The sequence below is a fragment of the Oncorhynchus clarkii genome, chromosome 28, assembly GCF_045791955.1.
Source record: "Oncorhynchus clarkii lewisi isolate Uvic-CL-2024 chromosome 28, UVic_Ocla_1.0, whole genome shotgun sequence".
NCBI lineage: Eukaryota > Metazoa > Chordata > Actinopteri > Salmoniformes > Salmonidae > Oncorhynchus > Oncorhynchus clarkii.
In genome coordinates this window covers 4,195,109-4,214,701 of record NC_092174.1, presented here as the reverse complement: position 1 = coordinate 4,214,701, position 19,593 = coordinate 4,195,109, and the positions used below count along the sequence as shown (strand labels likewise).

At 40.8% G+C, this 19,593-nt stretch overlaps 1 protein-coding gene across 2 annotated transcripts in view; it reads right to left on the bottom strand.

Annotated features, from left to right (window-relative positions):
• Positions 1–14,336: 14,336 nt before the first annotated feature.
• LOC139387198 (solute carrier family 39 member 6) overlaps positions 14,337–19,593 on the bottom strand; it is a 33,374-nt gene continuing 28,117 nt past the window's right edge. For both annotated transcript variants that reach the window (XM_071133265.1, XM_071133266.1), the window contains 2 exons: positions 19,306–19,496; positions 14,337–15,901 (listed from right to left, as the gene is read on the bottom strand). In XM_071133265.1, coding sequence (XP_070989366.1) covers positions 15,749–15,901; positions 19,306–19,496 — 344 coding nt within the window. In that variant the 3' untranslated portion in view covers positions 14,337–15,748. The remainder of the gene's footprint in view (positions 15,902–19,305; positions 19,497–19,593) is intronic.

Below are 19,593 nucleotides of genomic sequence, written 5' to 3'. Positions count from 1 at the left end.
ATTGGTGGCAGACTAAATACTTTTTTTCCCCACTGTAAGTATTTTATACATCAGAAAAGCAGAACTTAATATTTGGTACAGAAACCTTTGTTTGCAATTACAGAGATCATACGTTTCCTGTAGTTCTTCAGGTTTGCACACACTGCAGCAGGGATTTTTGCCCACTCCTCCATACAGACCTTCTCCAGATCCTTCAGGTTACAGGGCTGTCGCTGGGCAATACAGACTTTCAGCTCCCTCCAAAGATTTTCTATTGGGTTCAGGTCTGGAGACTGGCTAGGCCACTCCAGGACCTTGAGATGCTTCTTACGGAGCCACTCCATAGTTGCCCTGGCTGTGTGTTTCGGGTCGTTGTCATGCTGGAAGACCCAGCCACAACCCATCTCCAATGCTCTTACTGAGGGAAGGAAGTTGTTGGCCAAGATCTCGCGATACATGGCCCCATTCATCCTCCCCTCAATACGGTGCAGTCGTCCTGTACCCTTTGCAGAAAAGCATCCCCAAAGAATGATGTTTCCACCTCCATGCTTCACGGTTGGGATTGTGTTCTTGGGGTTGTATTCATCCTTCTTCTTCCTCCAAACACGGCGAGTGGAGTTTAGACCAAAAAGCTCTTTTTGTCTCATCAGACCACATGACCTTCTCCCATTCCTCCTCTATATCATCCAGATGGTCATTTGCAAACTTCAGACGGGCCTGGACATGCGCTGGCTTGAGCATGGGGGACCTTGCGTGCGCTGCAGGATTTTAATCCATGATGGGTAGTGTGTTACTAATGGTTTTCTTTGAGACTGTGGTCCCAGCTCTCTTCAGGTCATTGACCAGGTCCTGCCGTGTAGTTCTTGGCTGATCCCTCACCTTCCTCATGATCATTGATGCCCAAAGATGTGAGATCTTGCATGGAGCCTCAGACCGAGGGTGATTGACCGTCATCTTGAACTTCTTCCATTTTCTAATAATTGCGCTAACAGTTATTGTCTTCTCACCAAGCTGCTTGCCTATTGTCCCGTAGCTCATCCCAGCCTTGTGCAGGTCTACAATTTAACTCTGGTGTCCTTACACAGCTCTCTGGTCTTGGCCTTTGTGGAGAGGTTTGATTGAGTGTGTGGACAGGTGTCTTTTATACAGGTAACGAGTTCAAACAGGTGCAGTTAATACAGGTAATGAGTGGAGAACAGGAGCGATTCTTAAAGAAAAATGAACAGGTCTGTGAGAGCCGGAATTCTTACTGGTTGGTAGGTGATCAAATACTTATGTCATGCAATAAAATGCAAATTAATTACTTCAAAATCATACAATGTGATTTTCTGGATTTTTGTTTTAGATTCCGTCTCTAACAGTTGAAGTGTACCTATGATAAAAACTACAGACCTCTACATGCTTTGTAAGTAGGAAAACCTGCAAAATCGGCAGTGTATAAAATACTTGTTCTCCCCACTGTACATATCCAATATAGTTTATGAAATTAATTGAGGCATTGAACAAATACAAATAAAACAGCTAGATAGACCTACTTCAAAGCCTAGCTAACTAATAAAATATTGCAATTGCCCCCATTTTTCCTTTCAAAATGTTTTTTCTTCACATTGTTCACATTTCAAACAGTCCATTTATATTTTCCGATGGGCCTAAACATTTGGGTGAGTTTTTTTCTCACCTGAGTAGCCTCGTTTCACTACCAAAAATTAAATTAAACCATCTAGTGTTCGGTGAAATAACAACACAATGTCAAGTACAGGTAGCCTAGTCAAACAATGAAGAATCAATCACATTAACCGTTACTCTCTCATAGGAATTCCACTAACAGTCCGTATATAGCCAAACGTAGCTGCTGCTCATTCCGTTTGCTCGAAAATTGATAAAAGGTCCACGTCCATAGAGACACATACCAGGTCTACTGGTAGTACTGCTACTACCAGCAGTACTACACCTGCACCTGTCGACGACACAAGTTGTTCTGCTTCCACGAGCACATCCAATGCTAGCATCAGTAATTCTACATTTGTTGTTAGCCCAGCTATCATGGACACTGACAGTTGTGAATCTGATGCAGCCGAAGAGCTACTGCCCCCTTACCCGGGAAAGCACCGAACAACAGACAGGGACGTTGGACCATCGAAGAGGCGCAAATATGATGAGAATTACATTGATTTGGGGTTCACTTATATTAGGAGTAGTGCCTTTCCTCAGCCATGGTGTGTTATATGTGCAAAAGTACTATCTCACAATCGATGAAACCTTCACTCTTGCGCAGACATTTAGAAACAAAAACATACAAATTAGAAAAATAAGCCACGGGAGTTTTTTGAGACACTACACTTTCGAGTAGTAAGACATGTATAAAAGCAAAACATACAGTGCCTTGCGAAAGTATTCGGCCCCCTTGAACTTTGCGACCTTTTGCCACATTTCAGGCTTCAAACATAAAGATATAAAACTGTATTTTTTGCGAAGAATCAACAACAAGTGGGACACAATCATGATGTGGAACGACATTTATTGGATATTTCAAACTTTTTTAACAAATCAAAAACTGAAAAATTGGGCGTGCAAAATTATTCAGCCCCTTTTACTTTCAGTGCAGCAAACTCTCTCCATAAGATCAGTGAGGATCTCTGAATGATCCAATGTTGACCTAAATGACTAATGATGATAAATACAATCCACCTGTGTGTAAACACCTGCACTGTGATAGTCTCAGAGGTCCGTTAAAAGCGCAGAGAGCATCATGAAGAACAAGGAACACACCAGGCAGGTCCGAGATACTGTTGTGAAGAAGTTTAAAGCCAGATTTGGATACAAAAAGATTTCCCAATTTTTAAACATCCCAAGGAGCACTGTGCAAGCGATAATATTGAAATGGAAGGAGTATCAGACCACTGCAAATCTACCAAGACCTGGCCGTCCCTCTAAACTTTCAGCTCATACAAGGAGAAGACTGATCAGAGATGCAGCCAAGAGGCCCATGATCACTCTGGATGAACTGCAGAGATCTACAGCTGAGGTGGGAGACTCTGTCCATAGGACGACAATCAGTCGTATATTGCACAAATCTGGCCTTTATGGAAGAGGGGCAAGAAGAAAGCCATTTCTTAAAGATATCCATAAAAAGTGTTGTTTAACCTTTGCCACAAGCCACCTGGGAGACACACCAAACATGTGGAAGAAGGTGCTCTGGTTAGATGAAACCAAAATTGAACTCTTTGGCAACAATGCAAAACGTTATGTTTGGCGTAAAAGCAACACAGCTCATCACCCTGAACACACCATCCCCACTGTCAAACATGGTGGTGGCAGCATCATGGTTTGGGCCTGCTTTTCTTCAGCAGGGACAGGGAAGATGGTTAAAATTGATGGGAAGATGGACGGAGCCAAATACAGGACCATTCTGGAAGAAAACCTGATGGAGTCTGCAAAAGACCTGAGACTGGGACGGAGATTTGTCTTCCAACAAGACAATGATCCAAAACATAAAGCAAAATCTACAATGGAATGGTTCAAAAATAAACATATCCAGGTGTTAGAATGGCCAAGTCAAAGTCCAGACCTGAATGCAATCGCGAATCTGTGGAAAGAACTGAAAACTGCTGTTCACAAATGCTCTCCATCCAACCTCACTGAGCTCAAGCTGTTTTGCAAGGAGGAATGGGAAAAAATGTCAGTCTCTCGATGTGCAAAACTGATAGAGACATACCCCAAGCGACTTACAGCTGTAATCGCAGCAAAAGGTGGCGCTACAAAGTATTAACTTAAGGGGGCTGAATAATTTTGCACGCCCAATTTTTCAGTTTTTGATTTGTTAAAAAAGTTTGAAATATCCAATAAATGTCGTTCCACTTCATGATTGTGTCCCACTTGTTGTTGATTCTTCACAAAAAAATACAGTTTTATATATTTATGTTTGAAGCCTGAAATGTGGCAAAAGGTCGCAAAGTTCAAGGGGGCCGAATACTTTCGCAAGGCCCTGTACCATTAATAAGTAGGGGCTAGAAGCAACTTACATGGTGAGCTACCGAGTGGATAGGAGAAGCAAGCCCCATACTGTATGGGAGGACTTATTCTTTCTGCTGCGCGGATATGGCTGGGACAATGATCGGGGAAAAGGCCAAAAATCTATACAGAGAATACCTTCATCAAACAACACTGCTTCACGACGCATCAGTGACATGTTTTGATGAGTCAACAGATGTGGCGGGCCTGGCACAGCTCCTGGTATATATATGTCTGTTACATTTATGGGGGGTCAATTAAGGAAGACATCCTCTTCTGCAAACCACTGGACAACAGGAAAGGATATTTTTTAAATACTGGACAGCTTTGTGACATCAAATGGACTGGTGGTCAAGATGTGTTGGTATCTGTATTGATGGCGCAAAAGCCATGACAGGGAGACATAGTGGAGTGGTAACGCGCGCGCAAGCATTTGCTCCCGACGCCACTTGGGGGCACTGCAGTATCCACCGAGAGGCTCTTGCTGCAAAGGGAATGCCTGACAGCTTGAAAGACATTTTGGACACTACAGTGAAAATGGTTAACTTTGTAAAAGCAAGGCCCCTGAACTCTCATATTTTCTGCACTATGCAATGATACGGGCAGTGACCATGTAACGCTTTTACAACATACAGAAGTCCACTGGTCATCAAGGGGCAAGGTATGGACACGTTTTCTGGAATTGAGAGACGAGCTTAGTTTTCTAAGTTTTCTTTACTGACCATCATTTTCACTTGTCTGATCGCTTGCATGATGATGAGTTTCTCATACGATTGGCCTATCTGGGTGATGTTTTTCCTCGCCTGAATGATCTGAATTTAGGATTACAGAGACTCTCCGCAACTATATTCAATGTGCGGGACAAAGTTGAGGCTATGATTAAGAAGTTGGCGCTCTTTTCTGTCTGCATTAACATGGACAACATATAGGTTTTTCCATCATTGTATGATTTTTTGTGTGCAAATGAAGTCAAGCTTACAGACATTGTAAAATGTGATATAGAGATGCACCTGAGTGAGTTGGGTACGCAATTACGCAGGTACTTTCCCAAAACGGACAACACAAACAACAGGATTCGTTATCCCTTTCATGCCCTGCCTCCAGTCCACTTACCGATATCTGAACAAGAGCCTCATCGAAATTGCAACAAGCGGTTCTGTGAAAATTTAATTTAATCAGAAGCCACTGCCAGATTTCTGGATTGGGCTGCGCTCAGAGTATCCTGCCTTGGTAAATCGCACTGTTAAGACACCGATGCCCTTTGCAACCACGTACCTATGTGAGAGTGGATTCTCGGCCCTCACTGGCATGAAAACTAAATACAGGCACAGACTGTGTGTGGGAAATTATTTAAGACTGAGACTCTCTCCAATACAACCCAACATTACAGAGTTATGAACATCCTTTCAAGCACACCCTTCTCATTAACCTGTGGTGAGTTATTCACCGTTACTGAACAAATAAAGTATTATATGTAAGATGGCTAAATAAAGAGCAAAATGATTGATTATTATTATAATTATTTGTGCCCTGGTCCTATAAGAGCTCTTTGTCACTTCCCACGGGCTGGGTTGTGACAAAAACTCACACTCATTCTTATGTTTAATAAATGTATCGTACAGTGTGTGTCAGGCTTACAATGATGGCAAAAATCAACATTCGAGAGTGCGCTGACCCTATTGCTAGAGGGGGTACGCAGCTGGAGGTTGAATGTTTGAAGGGGTACGGGACTATAAAATGTTTGGGAACCACTGGCCTACTCAATACCACAGACTATTTCACCAGAATCACAACATTTTCCTTTCTTTCTGTGCCACCCTATGTTTGCATAATACTGGTACAGAGAGGAGGTTTATTTAATACTGTAACATTATGGAACAATGTTGTTTAAATTAAAGAAATGGTTAGCCGGGAGAAGCTATACGAACACAGACATACACTGAGTGTACCAAACATTAGGAACACCTTCCTAAAAGTGAATTGCACCTCCTTTTGCCCTCAGAACAGCCTCAATTCATGGACTCTACAAGGTGTCGAAAGCGTTCCACAGGGATGCCGGCCAATGTTCCAGCTCATTTTTTTCGGCACAACTTGTGAAAATTCTGTGCAACTTCCAGCTCATGTTTACTGTGAATACAGGCTGTACCCGATTTAAGTTACAGTTTCAGACAGTGGTCAAGTAGGCTACTGTGGCTATTTGATCATAATGCCGGCCTACCAGGGTGGCCCTATCATCAAAGACAATGGAGAAAATTCATTTCATAACATTTTAACATTTTAAAATAGCTGTTCAAACATTCAGCCTACAGTAGCAACCAATGTGTGGTGTTCAATGTAGGCTTACATCCCATGAGACCTTTGAAAAAAAACATGCAGGGATTAACATTAACCTGCTTATCCACTTGTCCTTCAGAAAAGGAGGTGACTGAAAATGTTATGTTGTTTGATGCAAGAACTTTCCAGTTCAAAGTGAATGGCACATATCCATGTACAGTAATGGTCTATTTGCATATAGGCCTACTGCAGCTCTAATTGGTTATGCCACACCGGTCTGTGTAGAGTATGGCCTGAGTTATGCATGTCAATGGAATGGAATCCTACTCAGATGCATTCTGCCTACAGCAAAATCTCTTGCATAGTTAGTTTAGCATACTAACTCTTGCATAGTTCGTTATGTTTTTGTAAAGTGGCTAATATTGTGTTGATTAGATCACAATTACCACAGTAAAGTTGACCTGTTAAGGATCGGACCCTTTCAAAAATGTTAGCCTAAAATGACATACCCAAATCTAACTTGAATGCTTTGAAGTTTGTGGATATGTGAAATCAATGTGAAATTAATGTAGGAGAATATAACACATTAGATCTGGTAAAAAGATAATACAAAGAAAAAAACATGCATTTTTTGTTGTTGTACCAGCATCTTTGAAATGCAAGAAAAAGGCCATAATGTCTTATTCCAGCCCAGGTGCAATTTAGATTGGCCACTAGGTGGCAGTGTATGTGGAAAGTTTTAGACTGAACAAATGAAACACTGCATTTCTGTTCAAAATGTTGTATCAAGACTGCCCAAATGTGCCTAATTGGTTTACTAATACATTTTGAAGTTCATAATTGTGCACTCTCCTCAAACAATAGCATGGTATTATTTTACTGTAATAGCTACTGTAAATTGGACAGTGCAGTTAGATTAACAAGAATTTACGCTTTCTGTCCATGTCAGATATGGCATGTGGCGTTAGCTCCACTGTCCCGCGGAGGGCAACCGATCCCGTAGAGGTTAACTGAGGGGGAAAACTCGAGAAAGTTTAGTGAAGTTCAACCTCGTGCATCTCAGTGCAGGTTAATATTTATTCTGCGCAGCAGTCCCAGGGGAGCTGCTTCCCACAAGTTATGTCAAGTTGGCTGGATGTCCTTTGGGTGGTGGACCATTCTTGATACTCACGGGAAACGGTTGAGCATGAAAAACTCAGCAGTGCTGCTCTTCTTGACACACTCAAACCGGTGCGCCTGGCACCTAGTACCATACCCCATTCAAAGGCACTTAAATATTTTGTTTTCCCCATCCACCCTCTGAATGGCAAACATTAAACTATCCATGCCTCAATTGTCTAAAGGCTTAAAAATCCTTCTTTAACCTGTCTCCTCCCCTTCATCTACACTGATCGAAATGGATTTAACATGTGACATCAATAAGGGATTACAGCTTTCACCTGGTAGGGCTGTAATGGCAAGAGAAGGTGTTCCTAATGTTTTGTACACTCAGTGTATATTGGACATGCTATCCTTTATCACATGGCAGTATTTGTTTTATATCCAATGTATCTAGTTTACGTTAGGAGGAATTAGCCTGGGCCTTCTAATCTAGGTAGATTGCATCCTATCACCTTTCAATATTAGTTATCAACAAATATAAAACCATGTTATCTGGAACATCAGTGTAATTTAATAATATGCATGGGTGTGATAGTTGTATGAATTAATCAACATGCAAGCCTACTCATTAGAAGAAAGCGGCAGCTCTAATGCAATATTAGGTTAACAGTAAAACACCACACTTCTGCAATGAAGATACTTCTAAACAAGTCAAAGTACCTTAACCAGCAACTGCTGAAAATATCATTCCACTTCACAGCTGCGTCAAGAAGATATTTACTAAAATAGTCCGAGCTTCATGTGTCTCACCGGACAGCATGAGGTTGGCGATTGAAACAAATAACTTGAATATACAGTAGGCATAAGCTACAGTATGTCAGAGTAATTTTTACAAGAGGCTTCCAATTACAGTTAATAAGAGTATTTTCCAGAATTTTACCGACAATGCAGTGTAATCTACAGCATTAATGCTGTTAAACACATTTACAGTTTTTTACTGTTGAAAATACAGAAATGTCTTACAGTGTAACCAGCATGGGGGCGCCAACCCTCCAAGAGCCCCAACATTGACATCTATTTGGCCAATAAAAATAAATAAATAATGTTGCACCCTCTAATTATGCTCTCAAATGTTTCAGCACGCAGTGCTTTCTTCAGGGTAAGCTTATGCCTTTTGTTAATATAGTTGGCCATAACATAGACAAATATAATGTGCTATGATGTACTGTACTCTACTGTACTGTGCTCTACTGTACTATACTGTACCCTACTCTACTGTACATCTGTCAGCAATGGAATCCACTAATTTGAAGGGGTGTCCACATACTTCTGTCTACGCATGGTATTATTTAAAATGTTTCTGTTATCAATTCAAGTAAAATAGAGACATAAGTGTACAAGCATGTAATATATGATTGGCACATGTAAAATATGAGTTGCACTTGTATAATCAGCTTTGTAGTTGTGAAACACTTGCAAACTTGTAACTTGAAGTGTGAATAAATTCAATAATATTTGCAACCCAATTTGAAAAAGAATACAACTCCTTGACCTAACTTGCGACTGGTGATTATTTTTCTGTGAATCAAAACTACATTTGCTGATGTCGAATGTGCACGCTCTGAGTTTAGTAACTCATTTAACAACTAACCACTGCCATAAGTTTTGTCAATTAGAGAGCAGGTGTTCAAAAGTGTTTTGTGCGCTCAGTGTACGCTAGTGCTGATGTTACAGTTGGAATGCTGTAACGTTGCTGTAAAGCCCTTTGTGACTTGACCAAGGCTGTCCTGATTAACGTGAGACAATATTTTTCTAATGATAAACGTTTTCTATGGATTTCTAATTAATATTCCCTTTTGTCAATAACAGCTTCTACACATCATGGCAACATGCTTGATTAAAAAAAATCTTTAAACATGTCTTTATACTTTATAGAGGTTATGATGTTGCCCATCAGTTTTCATATTATGCCAATATGTCAACGTTATCAATTAGAAAGATGGTGCTGTTCAGAATGACAAGTTCATAACTGTTAATTTTCACAGGACTCTCCTAATGCTACGTTGAATGAGCACCATGGACGAAGAAGGGGGAGGAAAACAGATAGTTAAAGGCTCAAAAAAAGACCCAGATGCAGTTTGAATAACAGACGTTTTTTTTATATAAACAGGGGTCAGGCAAAGGACAGGTCAAGGGCAGGCAGGGGTCGGTAGTTCAGGGCAGAGTCCGTAAGGTACAGAGGGACAGGCAGAGGTCAGTAATCCAGGGCAGTGGCAAAAGGTACAGAATGGCAGGCAGGCTCAGGGCAGGCAGAATGATCAAAACCTAGAAAACAGGGGCTCAAGGAAACAGGAGTACGAAAAAAAAACACTGGTAGGCTTGACAATACAAACTGGCAACAGACAAACAGTGAACACAGGTATAAATGCACAGGGGATAATGGGGAAGATGGGCGACACCTGGAGGTGGGTGGATACAAGCACAAAGACAGGTAAAACAGATCAGGTTGTGACAGATAGCTTCTCTTTACCACACCTTCACCAAGTCATCCAATGTTTGCTTTATGAATAACGGCTGCATCTTTTAAAATAAATATATAATTATTTTTAAAAATGAATGCTAGATGTGAGTAATTTAGCAGGTCTGTAGTAGCATTTATTGTTTTTAAATGTTTATTAAATATATAAATATATGTTTGCTAAAATGATGAATGTTTTGAATTGTTACATTGCACATGCTGAAACAGTCTCATTAGTTTTGGGCTAAACTATGATCTGTAAAAGTCTACTACCCTTTTTAAAAAGTTGTTGAGAGAAATTAGCACTCGTCAACCTCAGACTTGTATTAAGTATGCGTATAAAGTGGTCTTGAGTGCTGAAAACCTAAACTTATAAAACGTAATTGACCTGGAAAGATGGTCGACAAACACAGACGCCCTTGTAAAGTACTGTGTGAGTTGTTTCTTGTTGAATATGTAATATAAAACATTATGTTTAATTACTGTATATTATAGTTAAACAAAATGTTTTATATACACCGAGTTTACAAAACATCAAGAACACCTGCTCTTTCCATGACATATATGGACCAGGTGAAAGCTTTGAACCCTTATTGATGTCACTTGTTAAATCCACTTCAATCAGTGTAGATGAAGGGGAGGATACAGGTTTAAGAAGGATAATTTAAGCCTTGAGACAATTGAGACATGGACTGTGTATGTGTGCCAATCAGAGGGTGAATGGGCAAGACAATAGATTTAAGTGCCTTTGAACGGGGTATGATACTAGGTGCCAGGGCCACCGGTTTGTGCCAAAAACTGCAACGCTGCTGAGTTTTCACGCTCAACAGTTTCCCGTGTGTATGAAGAATGGTCCACCACCCAAAGGACATCCAGCCAACTTGACTCAACTGTGAAAGCATTGTAGTCAATAAGGGCCAGAATCCCTGTGGAACACTATCGACAACTTGTAGAATCCATGACCAGACAAATGTAGGTTATTCTGAGGGCAAAAGGGGGTGCAACTCAATATTAGGATGGTGTTCCTAATGTTTTGTGCACTCACTGTATGTCCGTGTCCGTATAGCCTTTCCCGGCTAACCGTTTGTTTAATTTAAACCACATTGTTCCATAATGCTATCAAATAAACCTGTTCACTGTACCAGTAGTATGCAAACATTGTGTGGCACAGAAAGAAAGGAAAATGTTGTGAGTCTGGTAAAACAGTTTGTGGTACTATGTAGGGTATAGCAATATTTAAATTAATAATGTTACTACAGATTGCTAGCTCTATCCATGCTTTTCCTGAACATGTCTATCGGATATTATAGCTAGCTAGTATATTCCAAAAGTATGGAAGGCTGCTTATGTGCTGCCACTCCATAAGGGTGGGGACGCTAGTATTCTTGATAATTATCGTCCCATTTCTAGGCTCTCTTGTCTAGCTAAGATTCTTTAATATTTGGTAAATGTACAATTTTGTTGTGAAACTTAATATTAGGAAGGGGTTGCTAATGTTTGGTGTACTCAGTGTATATGCTTCAAACTACAGATCTAAAGGCAGTGAAGTGGTAAACATACTGGCATAAAAAGGCAAAAAGCATTAAAGAGAAAATACTTTTACACACATCACACTTCAGGGTTGTCTCCATGCTGCTGTGCTGTTTGTTTCTACTTGGCTACCTGTCAAACTTTTTGTTTTTTACTAATAACCGTTTAATCAAACTCTGCATTTAACAAATGTACTAACATCTTAGTTTTGTTCTTGTGCTACTTTTTTTATTAAACTTTTTCACCCTGGACGCTTTATGTGGACATGTTCTACAGTCCCCACAGCCGGACAATTTTCTCAAGGCTTCTGGAAAGAAATGTCTGCATGCTCGTCCGGTGTCGCTCATTCAGCCGAACAGAAACTTTCAACTGGTTCTCCCCATTAAGCAGCGAGTCGGAGTCCTAGACATCTCAGGTCTCTCCTCCACCCGTTACGGGGTCTGAGACGCCGAAGCTTCCCATCATTAGCTCTGATAAATTGAAACCCTAGTCATTGGTGACCCCATTACCCGCAATATTAGACTTAAAGAGAATCATCCAGCGATCATACACTGTTTACCAGGGGGCAGGGCTACCGACATTAAGGCTAATCTGAAGATGGTGCTGGCTAAGGCTAAAACTGCAGAGTGTAGAGTATATGGATATTGTTATCCACGTCGGCACCAACGATGTTATGTTAGGATGAACAGTCAGAGGACACCAAGCGCAACATAGCTTCAGCGTGTAAATTAGCTTGAAAGATGTGTCGGTATCGAATAATTGTCTCTGGCTCCCTCCCAGTTAGGGAGAGTGATGAGCTCTACAGCAGTCTCACAACTCGATCGCTGGTTGAAAACTGTTTTCTACCCCTCCCAAAAGATAGAATTTGTAGATATTTGGCCCTCTTTCTGGGACTCACTGGCCTTCATAGGTTGCACATCCGTCACTGGGTCGCGTTGTGCTGTTGTCAAGCCCCACTCTGCCGGCAGCGCCATAGTGGTGCCAAGAAGTCGTGATAGATAGAGGCTAACAACTGTTTTGTCTAAATGACACTATATTGGCCTGGAAATATGATGACATTGCTAAAGTGGCAAATGTTTAGTAGGAAACAACTTAGCAATTACGATCATGTCGTCAAATGGATGGTAGAACATATTGCATCCAACATTAAATCAAAAATAGCTAGCTAGCAATACTAACGTCAACTGTTAAAATCCTGTGGTCTTCCCTCAATCTTAACTAGCCTAGATAATGTTATACTGCTAAAATCAATATGGCATCATCAAAATGAGGACAAAAGTTTATACTAATTATTTGCCTCCTTTTGCAATGGCATTGTATGTCCAAGCCAATTTTGATTAAATCAGAGCTCATTGACAATGTATTGAGTAGAATGTTGAAGCAGTCGGGTATATGCTTCCCAGATGGGGTCTTACCGTTACTTGTTCTTACAAATAGCCATAGCGATCCCCAACGAGAGTAGCTCATTTTATTGTATCATTCATATAGCTTGCAAGCTAGCTAGTTGGCTATGCTAGAAATGATATAATAATGATTCTTACTCTTCTTGGTTGTGAAGGTAGTGTAACGTTAGCTAGCTAGTTGGCTATGCTAGAAATGATATAATCATGATTTTTAATGTTTCTCCATTTCCTCTTCTTGGTTGTGAAGGTAATGTATCGTTAGCTAGCTAGTTGGCTATGCTAGAAATGATATAATCACGATTCTTAATGTTTCTCCATGTCCTCTTCTTGGTTGTGAAGGTCATGTAACGTTATCTATGCTAGAAATGATATAATCATGATTCTTACTCTTAATGTTTATCCGTGTCTTCATCTTTGTTGTGAAGGTAATGTAACGTTAGCTAGCTAGTTGGCTATGCTAGAAGTGATATGATTCTTGTTTCTCTGTGTCTTCTTTGTTGTGAAGGTAATGTAACATTAGTAAGCTATGCTAGAAATTATATAATCATGATTCTTACTCTTCTTTCTCCGTGTCCTCTTCTTGGTTGTGAAGGTAATGGAACGTTAGCTAGCGACCAAACAGGCACTCCATGGGGGTCTAAAATATGAAGTAAACGCCTGACTGTTCTGGGTCACCACATACAGTATCCCGCTTGGATGCATTAGCTTGTATCCATTAATCTTCGTCAGAACTGTTTCTTCATCAACTGGGCTATGTCAATGAGGTCCAATGTTTTTTTTCCATCTGTAGAGCCTTTGCTTGAAGTCTGAACATGAATGATGAATAAGAAAGAGGGTAAACAAAATACGTTACCCTACCTATGAGGATGTTAAAATGCTTGTTCAACTTATCACAGTTGTATGAAGTAGCACCTACAATTCAAGTAGCTCATGTTGTATTTCAACAAGATACAATGACTTGATATGGTAGTGTTTACATTACCAATACACACACCACCTGCTACCGGCAAATGGATTTAGAATGGTCATTTGACCACTGGATGGCAAACTCACATTTCTCTGGCAGCAATTGTCAGTGGTAGGCTTGGGCGATATACCAGGATATTCCAAATTCCGACGGTGTGATTAAAAGTACAAGACATCTAAGTTGTGTCAAATAAATTATATCCAGCTCAGGGCTCCAGCTAATGCATGTTTTGCTAACTTAAAAGATAGCTAAACTCGTAACACATTTCTTTTGGAAGCAAAGTGTCAAGATCAAGCTTCTTGGTTACAGCAGACATTCAAATTGTTTTGTGTAGTGTAGTGTAGTGTAGTGCCCCCCCCCCCCCCCCCCAGTATGAAAATCTGAATACTGCCCAACCCTATTCAGTGGTACTGTCAATTGAGTTCAATGTCAGAGGACCTGCCCGAGCAGCATAACTACTTTCAAGTTCCAGATCAAAAGAATTTACAATGTTCACGTTACATTCTTGTGGGTGCAGTCATACTCTACTTATCCAGTGAGGCCAAAGAGGGGGTGGTAGGCAATAACTTTTATTTTCTTCTGGAATGTAAAGTAACACATATTACATCCAAAGCTGCCTGACGTACACAACAGTAAAATAATGGCACACAAACAAACAGGTTCTCTTCATGATATACCTCTTCCTAAACAGTGTGAAACGGATGAAAACATACATTTTTCCTAACCAAACCTTTGGTTATCTTCTCAATACACAGCGAGATGAGATATTGGCACGATAACTTAAAAACATAATACCACTTTGAGTGGCTTCATTCTGAACAGACATAGATCACACATTCATCATAGGACCTTTGAAAGAAGTTACCACTATAATCACTTAGTATTTATGTATCAGATCGATCGCTATCTATCTATCTAGTCCCATGACTGGATATCCTACTGACACTGGCTAAATTAACAAACTTAGGGATAGAGATGGAGCCTTTTTTCTCTAATGGACTACTTTCATGGGAGAAAATGCTCCACACAGTGTTACTTGTGAGATACTGTACCTCTGAAATAGCTCTGCAAATCAAGGCTAATTTACAACACACCAAGTGTTTCCTCTGTGGACAATGTAACAGACTTAAAAGACTGATCTAAGTTCCCCCCCCCCCCCATTGAGTATAACACCATGCACAAAATTCCAGAGGCATAGTGATTAACTGCCCTTAAATTGGCTTGATTCACACATCGGGCATCTAAAGACTTGGTGCACTATTACCAAGGAGGTGGGATAGGTTGGGATTAAAACAGGCTCAAGCCGACTGGCACTTACAATGTTTAAAGTCACAACCTGTGGTACAGTGCCCCGAAATTGGGCTCACTTTCACTTGACCCTTGTGGATTTTAAATAAACACAAGATTTAAAGGATTGGCCCTTGTTCTGACGCCCACAAACAAAGCTTGTCCTTTCCAAACACCCCGTCAACAAAACAGTCCTCCATTTTGTTTTTTTACTGTAAATCTTGACCAGAAATAAAACATGAAGCACACTGAGGGAAGACAGACAACTATGCAACAAAGGTTTGACAGACATAAAAAACACATACAGAATACATGCCAATTGACATTTTGCAACAGGTGAACCTTGACCAAAAAGAAATGTTCACACTATTCATTTCTTTTTCACTTCTTGGAGGAGATGAGAGGGAAAGACACAGTAATGGCTGACTCGTGATGTGGCCACTCGGCAGGTGAGACACAAGGCGCTTGGTCCTGTCAGTTTGAGGAGTGTTTCTTAACACTGCTGGTTTTCCAAGGATGCCTGTGAATGTGGGCTTACAATCGAACTTAAGGCTACATTCTGTTCTAATCAACTAACCATGTTCGATTAATCTATTCCTTCTCCCAGTACCAAGTTCGGTTTGGATTCAAACCTGCAAACACAGGGGTCCTTGGAGACCAGCTTTGAGATCCATCAGTTTAGAGGTCTATTTCCAGCTGGATTTTGTGTTCAAAGATTGCGATGAGCAACATGATGCAGAAGCCCAACAGGATGCCTGCGTTCTGGAGCAGGAAAAAGCCGCAGTGGCTGAAGCCGTGGTCCCCAGCATCGTTGTGGAGCATCTCCGGGACCTGTAAAACGTCAAACACTGGTTTGTACTGAATGGAAGTTCTGGGAAAGCAGCTTCTAATTCAAGGCATATAATCAAGTAAACAGGCCAAGCCTGCATCCCCATTCTCCACCCTTCCGCTAAATATGCAATTTTACACTTTCTTGAAAGGATTTAACAAATGGTGGAAATGCTCTCCAACCAATAATTACACCAACCCTTTTGCTTTTAAATGCATGATGGTAGGGCTGCATGCTTTATTGAATTTATATTGACATTGCGATATTGACATGTGCAATATCCATATCACAAGAGATCCATACTTTTACTATATTTTGAAATGCCACTAAACCGCTTGTAATGTAAATTTGTGGTAACAGAAGCCTCCAATCACAGACGCACCTTAAATGTATTCCTGGTCGAGAAATTGCTCTTATGCAGCTTTGGAAGACATCACATGCATTCAACATGGCCACAAGAGGTCAGACTTGAGGGGACTTAGCTGGGCTGTACAACAGCTGCCTGTGACAGCCCAGTCAGTCCCTACCTGCTTCTCTCACGGAGTGTGTGTGTGTGTGTGTGTGTGTGTGAAGAGGCCATATGGTTCAGAGGGCCACTTATCAGCAAGCTAAGCAAAAGGCTAAGCAAAAAGCTAAGCAACAGTACAATTCTGTTTGCCTTGATGGGATGGGTATTTTTTGACAAGTCCTGCTGAACCAGCATAACAGATGGTAATGACTGTTGGTAAAAAAAAAAACTCAATGTTGCTCTGTTGGTGGGAGGACAACAGACTACTGCTAAAAACAGTTGCGTGGCCTGAAAATTAGGGGTGTAACAGTTCACCAACCCCATGTTTCGGTACATATTGCCGTTTTGGGTTCATGGTTTCCTTTTAGCAGGAAAATGAAATGTCAGTTACAAACTAAAATTTAGTACAGTAAGAAATTGCAAAGTGTTGGTATTCCTGATTCCATACATTGTCACGAGACATAATCAGAAACACCAACACTTTATTTTCTTAAATAAAATAAAAACACGATTACTCATCAACAACACTAAAATAAAGTGCAATATGCGTGTGAAATCAATATGTAAACATGGCTTAGACATTGTATAGGTCTATGCTATAATGTTTTCTTACAAACAGAAAAATATGCTCACTTGTGTGACTTTCATAAAGGGTGTGTAGCACAGTACTTAAAAAGTATTCAGACCCCTTGACTTTTTCCACATTTTGTTACGTTACAGCCTTATTCTAAAATGTTGTAAATAGTCTTTTCCGCTCAATCTACAAAAAATACCCCATAATGACAAAGCAAAACAGGCTTAGAAATGTTTGCAATTTTTTTGTTGTTGCTAAAAACTGAAAAAAATCACATTGACATAAGTCTTCGGACCCTTTACTCAGTACTTTGTTGAAGCACCTTTGGCAGCCTCGATTACAGCCTCGAGTATTCTTGGGTATGACGCTACAAGCTTGACACACCTGCATTTGGGGAGTTTCTCCCATTCTTCTCTGCAGATCCTCTCAAGCTCTGTCAGGTTTGATGGGGAGTGTCGCTGCACAGCTATTTTCAGGTCTCTCCAGAGATGCTAGATTGGGTTCAAGTCCAGGCTCTGGCTGGACCACTCAAGGACATTCAGAGACTACTCCGGCAATGTCTTGGCTGTGTGCTTAGGGTTGTTGTCCTGTTGGAAGGTGAACCTTTATCCCAGTCTGAGGTCCTGTCTTCTGGAGCAGGTTTTCATCAAGGAGCCCTCTGTACTTTGCGCCATTCATCTTTCCCTCGATCCTGACTGACTCCCAGTCCCTGCCGCGGAAAAACATCCCCACAGCATGATGCTGCCACCACCGTGCTTCACCGTAGGGATGGCGCCAGGTTTCCTCCAGATGTGATGCATGGCGAGTTCAATCTTGGTTAGACCAGAGAATCTTCTTTCACATCGTCTGCAAGTCTTTAGGTGCCTTTTGGTAAACCCCAAGCAAGCTGTCATGTGCCTTTTTACTGAGGAGTGGCTTCTGTCTGGGGAGACGAAGTTGTGCTATTTTTCACCGGTGGTAGGAATGTGTAAACATGAGGTGTTGGCTGCTGAATGGGCTATTCTCGTTGAGCATTGGCAACATACTCTCTGTCCATCATCACCATTGTAATCTACTGGGAAGCCAAAATGTTCCCAAACTGGACATAACGAGAATGGAGAATCCTCCAGGTTTATCAACCCCACCATTCACCATCGTACATAACTAGTCAGTGGTGTAAAGTGCTTAAGTAAAAATACTTGAAAGTACAACTTTTTATAAATTTATTTAACTAGGCAAGTCAGTTAAGAACAAATTCTTATTTACAACCCACTGTTCCCCGGTAGGCAATCATTAACTGCCTTGTTCAGGGGCAGAACGACACATTTTTACCTTGTCAGCTCAGGGATTCGATCCAGCAACCTTTCGGTTACTGGCCCAATGCTCTTAGGCACCCTGTTGCCCCAATATATCTGTAGTTTATTATTTATATTTTTGTCAACTTTTGCTTTTACTTCCCTACAGTCCTAGAGAAAATACTTGTACTTTTTACTCCAAACATTTTCTGACACCCAAAAGTACTAGTTACATTTTTAATGCTTAGCAGGACAGAAAATGGTCCAATTAACACACTTATCAAGATAACATCCCTGGTCATTCCTACTGCCTCTGATCTGGCAGACTCAAACACAAATGCTTAGTTTGTCTGAGTGTACACCAGGCTATCCGTAAATAAATAAAAAACAGACAATTGTGCCATCTAGTCTGCGTAATTTAAGGAATTTGAAATTATTCTTACTTTTCATCTTGATATTTAAGTATATTTTTTACAGTACCATTTACCTTTCTATTGTTGTTTTTTATATTTAAAACCCAAATACTTTTACTCAAGTAGTATTTCACTGGGTGACTTTCACTTGAGACCTTATTAATAGAAAATGAATCTTTACTTTTACTTAAGTATGCCAGTTAGGTACTTTTTCCACCACTGTAACTAGTTCCTGGCTGCGCCTTACAAAAAAAGAAAGTTTGAAACGCAGCAATTAAGATCCACATTTTCATTATGTGAGCATAGGCTCTAGTTGTTTTAACGGAATAGCCCGAAATGTTTGTTTTTTCAGCTCCGATTTACTCGAGGCACACAACGCAGTGTAGGCATAGCCTATAGACCTAAAGTTTTTATTAAAAATAATTTATGTACAGAGGTCCCTACATGAACAGTTCGGTACGAATATGTACCGTTACACCCCTACTGAATATGACTATGGCCTGTGCAAAACACTGAAAAAGTATGGCCAAATAATGCTATCATTTACAAAGCTACACCATCTTCATTACAATGTCCTTTCAAGAACCTGCGAGTACACAGACATGCATGTTAATAATGTTCAAATCATGGGACTTACCATGTCCACCAGGGCAACATACATGAAGAGCCCGGCGGTGAGGGCGAAGATCCACATGCAGATGTTGTCAGCGTAGTGCCCAATGAGGATGCCCGTGATCATGCCCAGGTACGCCATCATGGCAGACAGCATGTTGTAGAGAATGGCCTGTCGCACTGTCATGCCAGCCTTCAACAGCACAGCGAAGTCACCTAAGGGGGAGGAAGGATGCAAGGCTTTAGGACACATGGAACGGAGAAAAAGATGCAACAATTCAATTAGCAGCGCACTAGGCAGTGTTATTTTCTA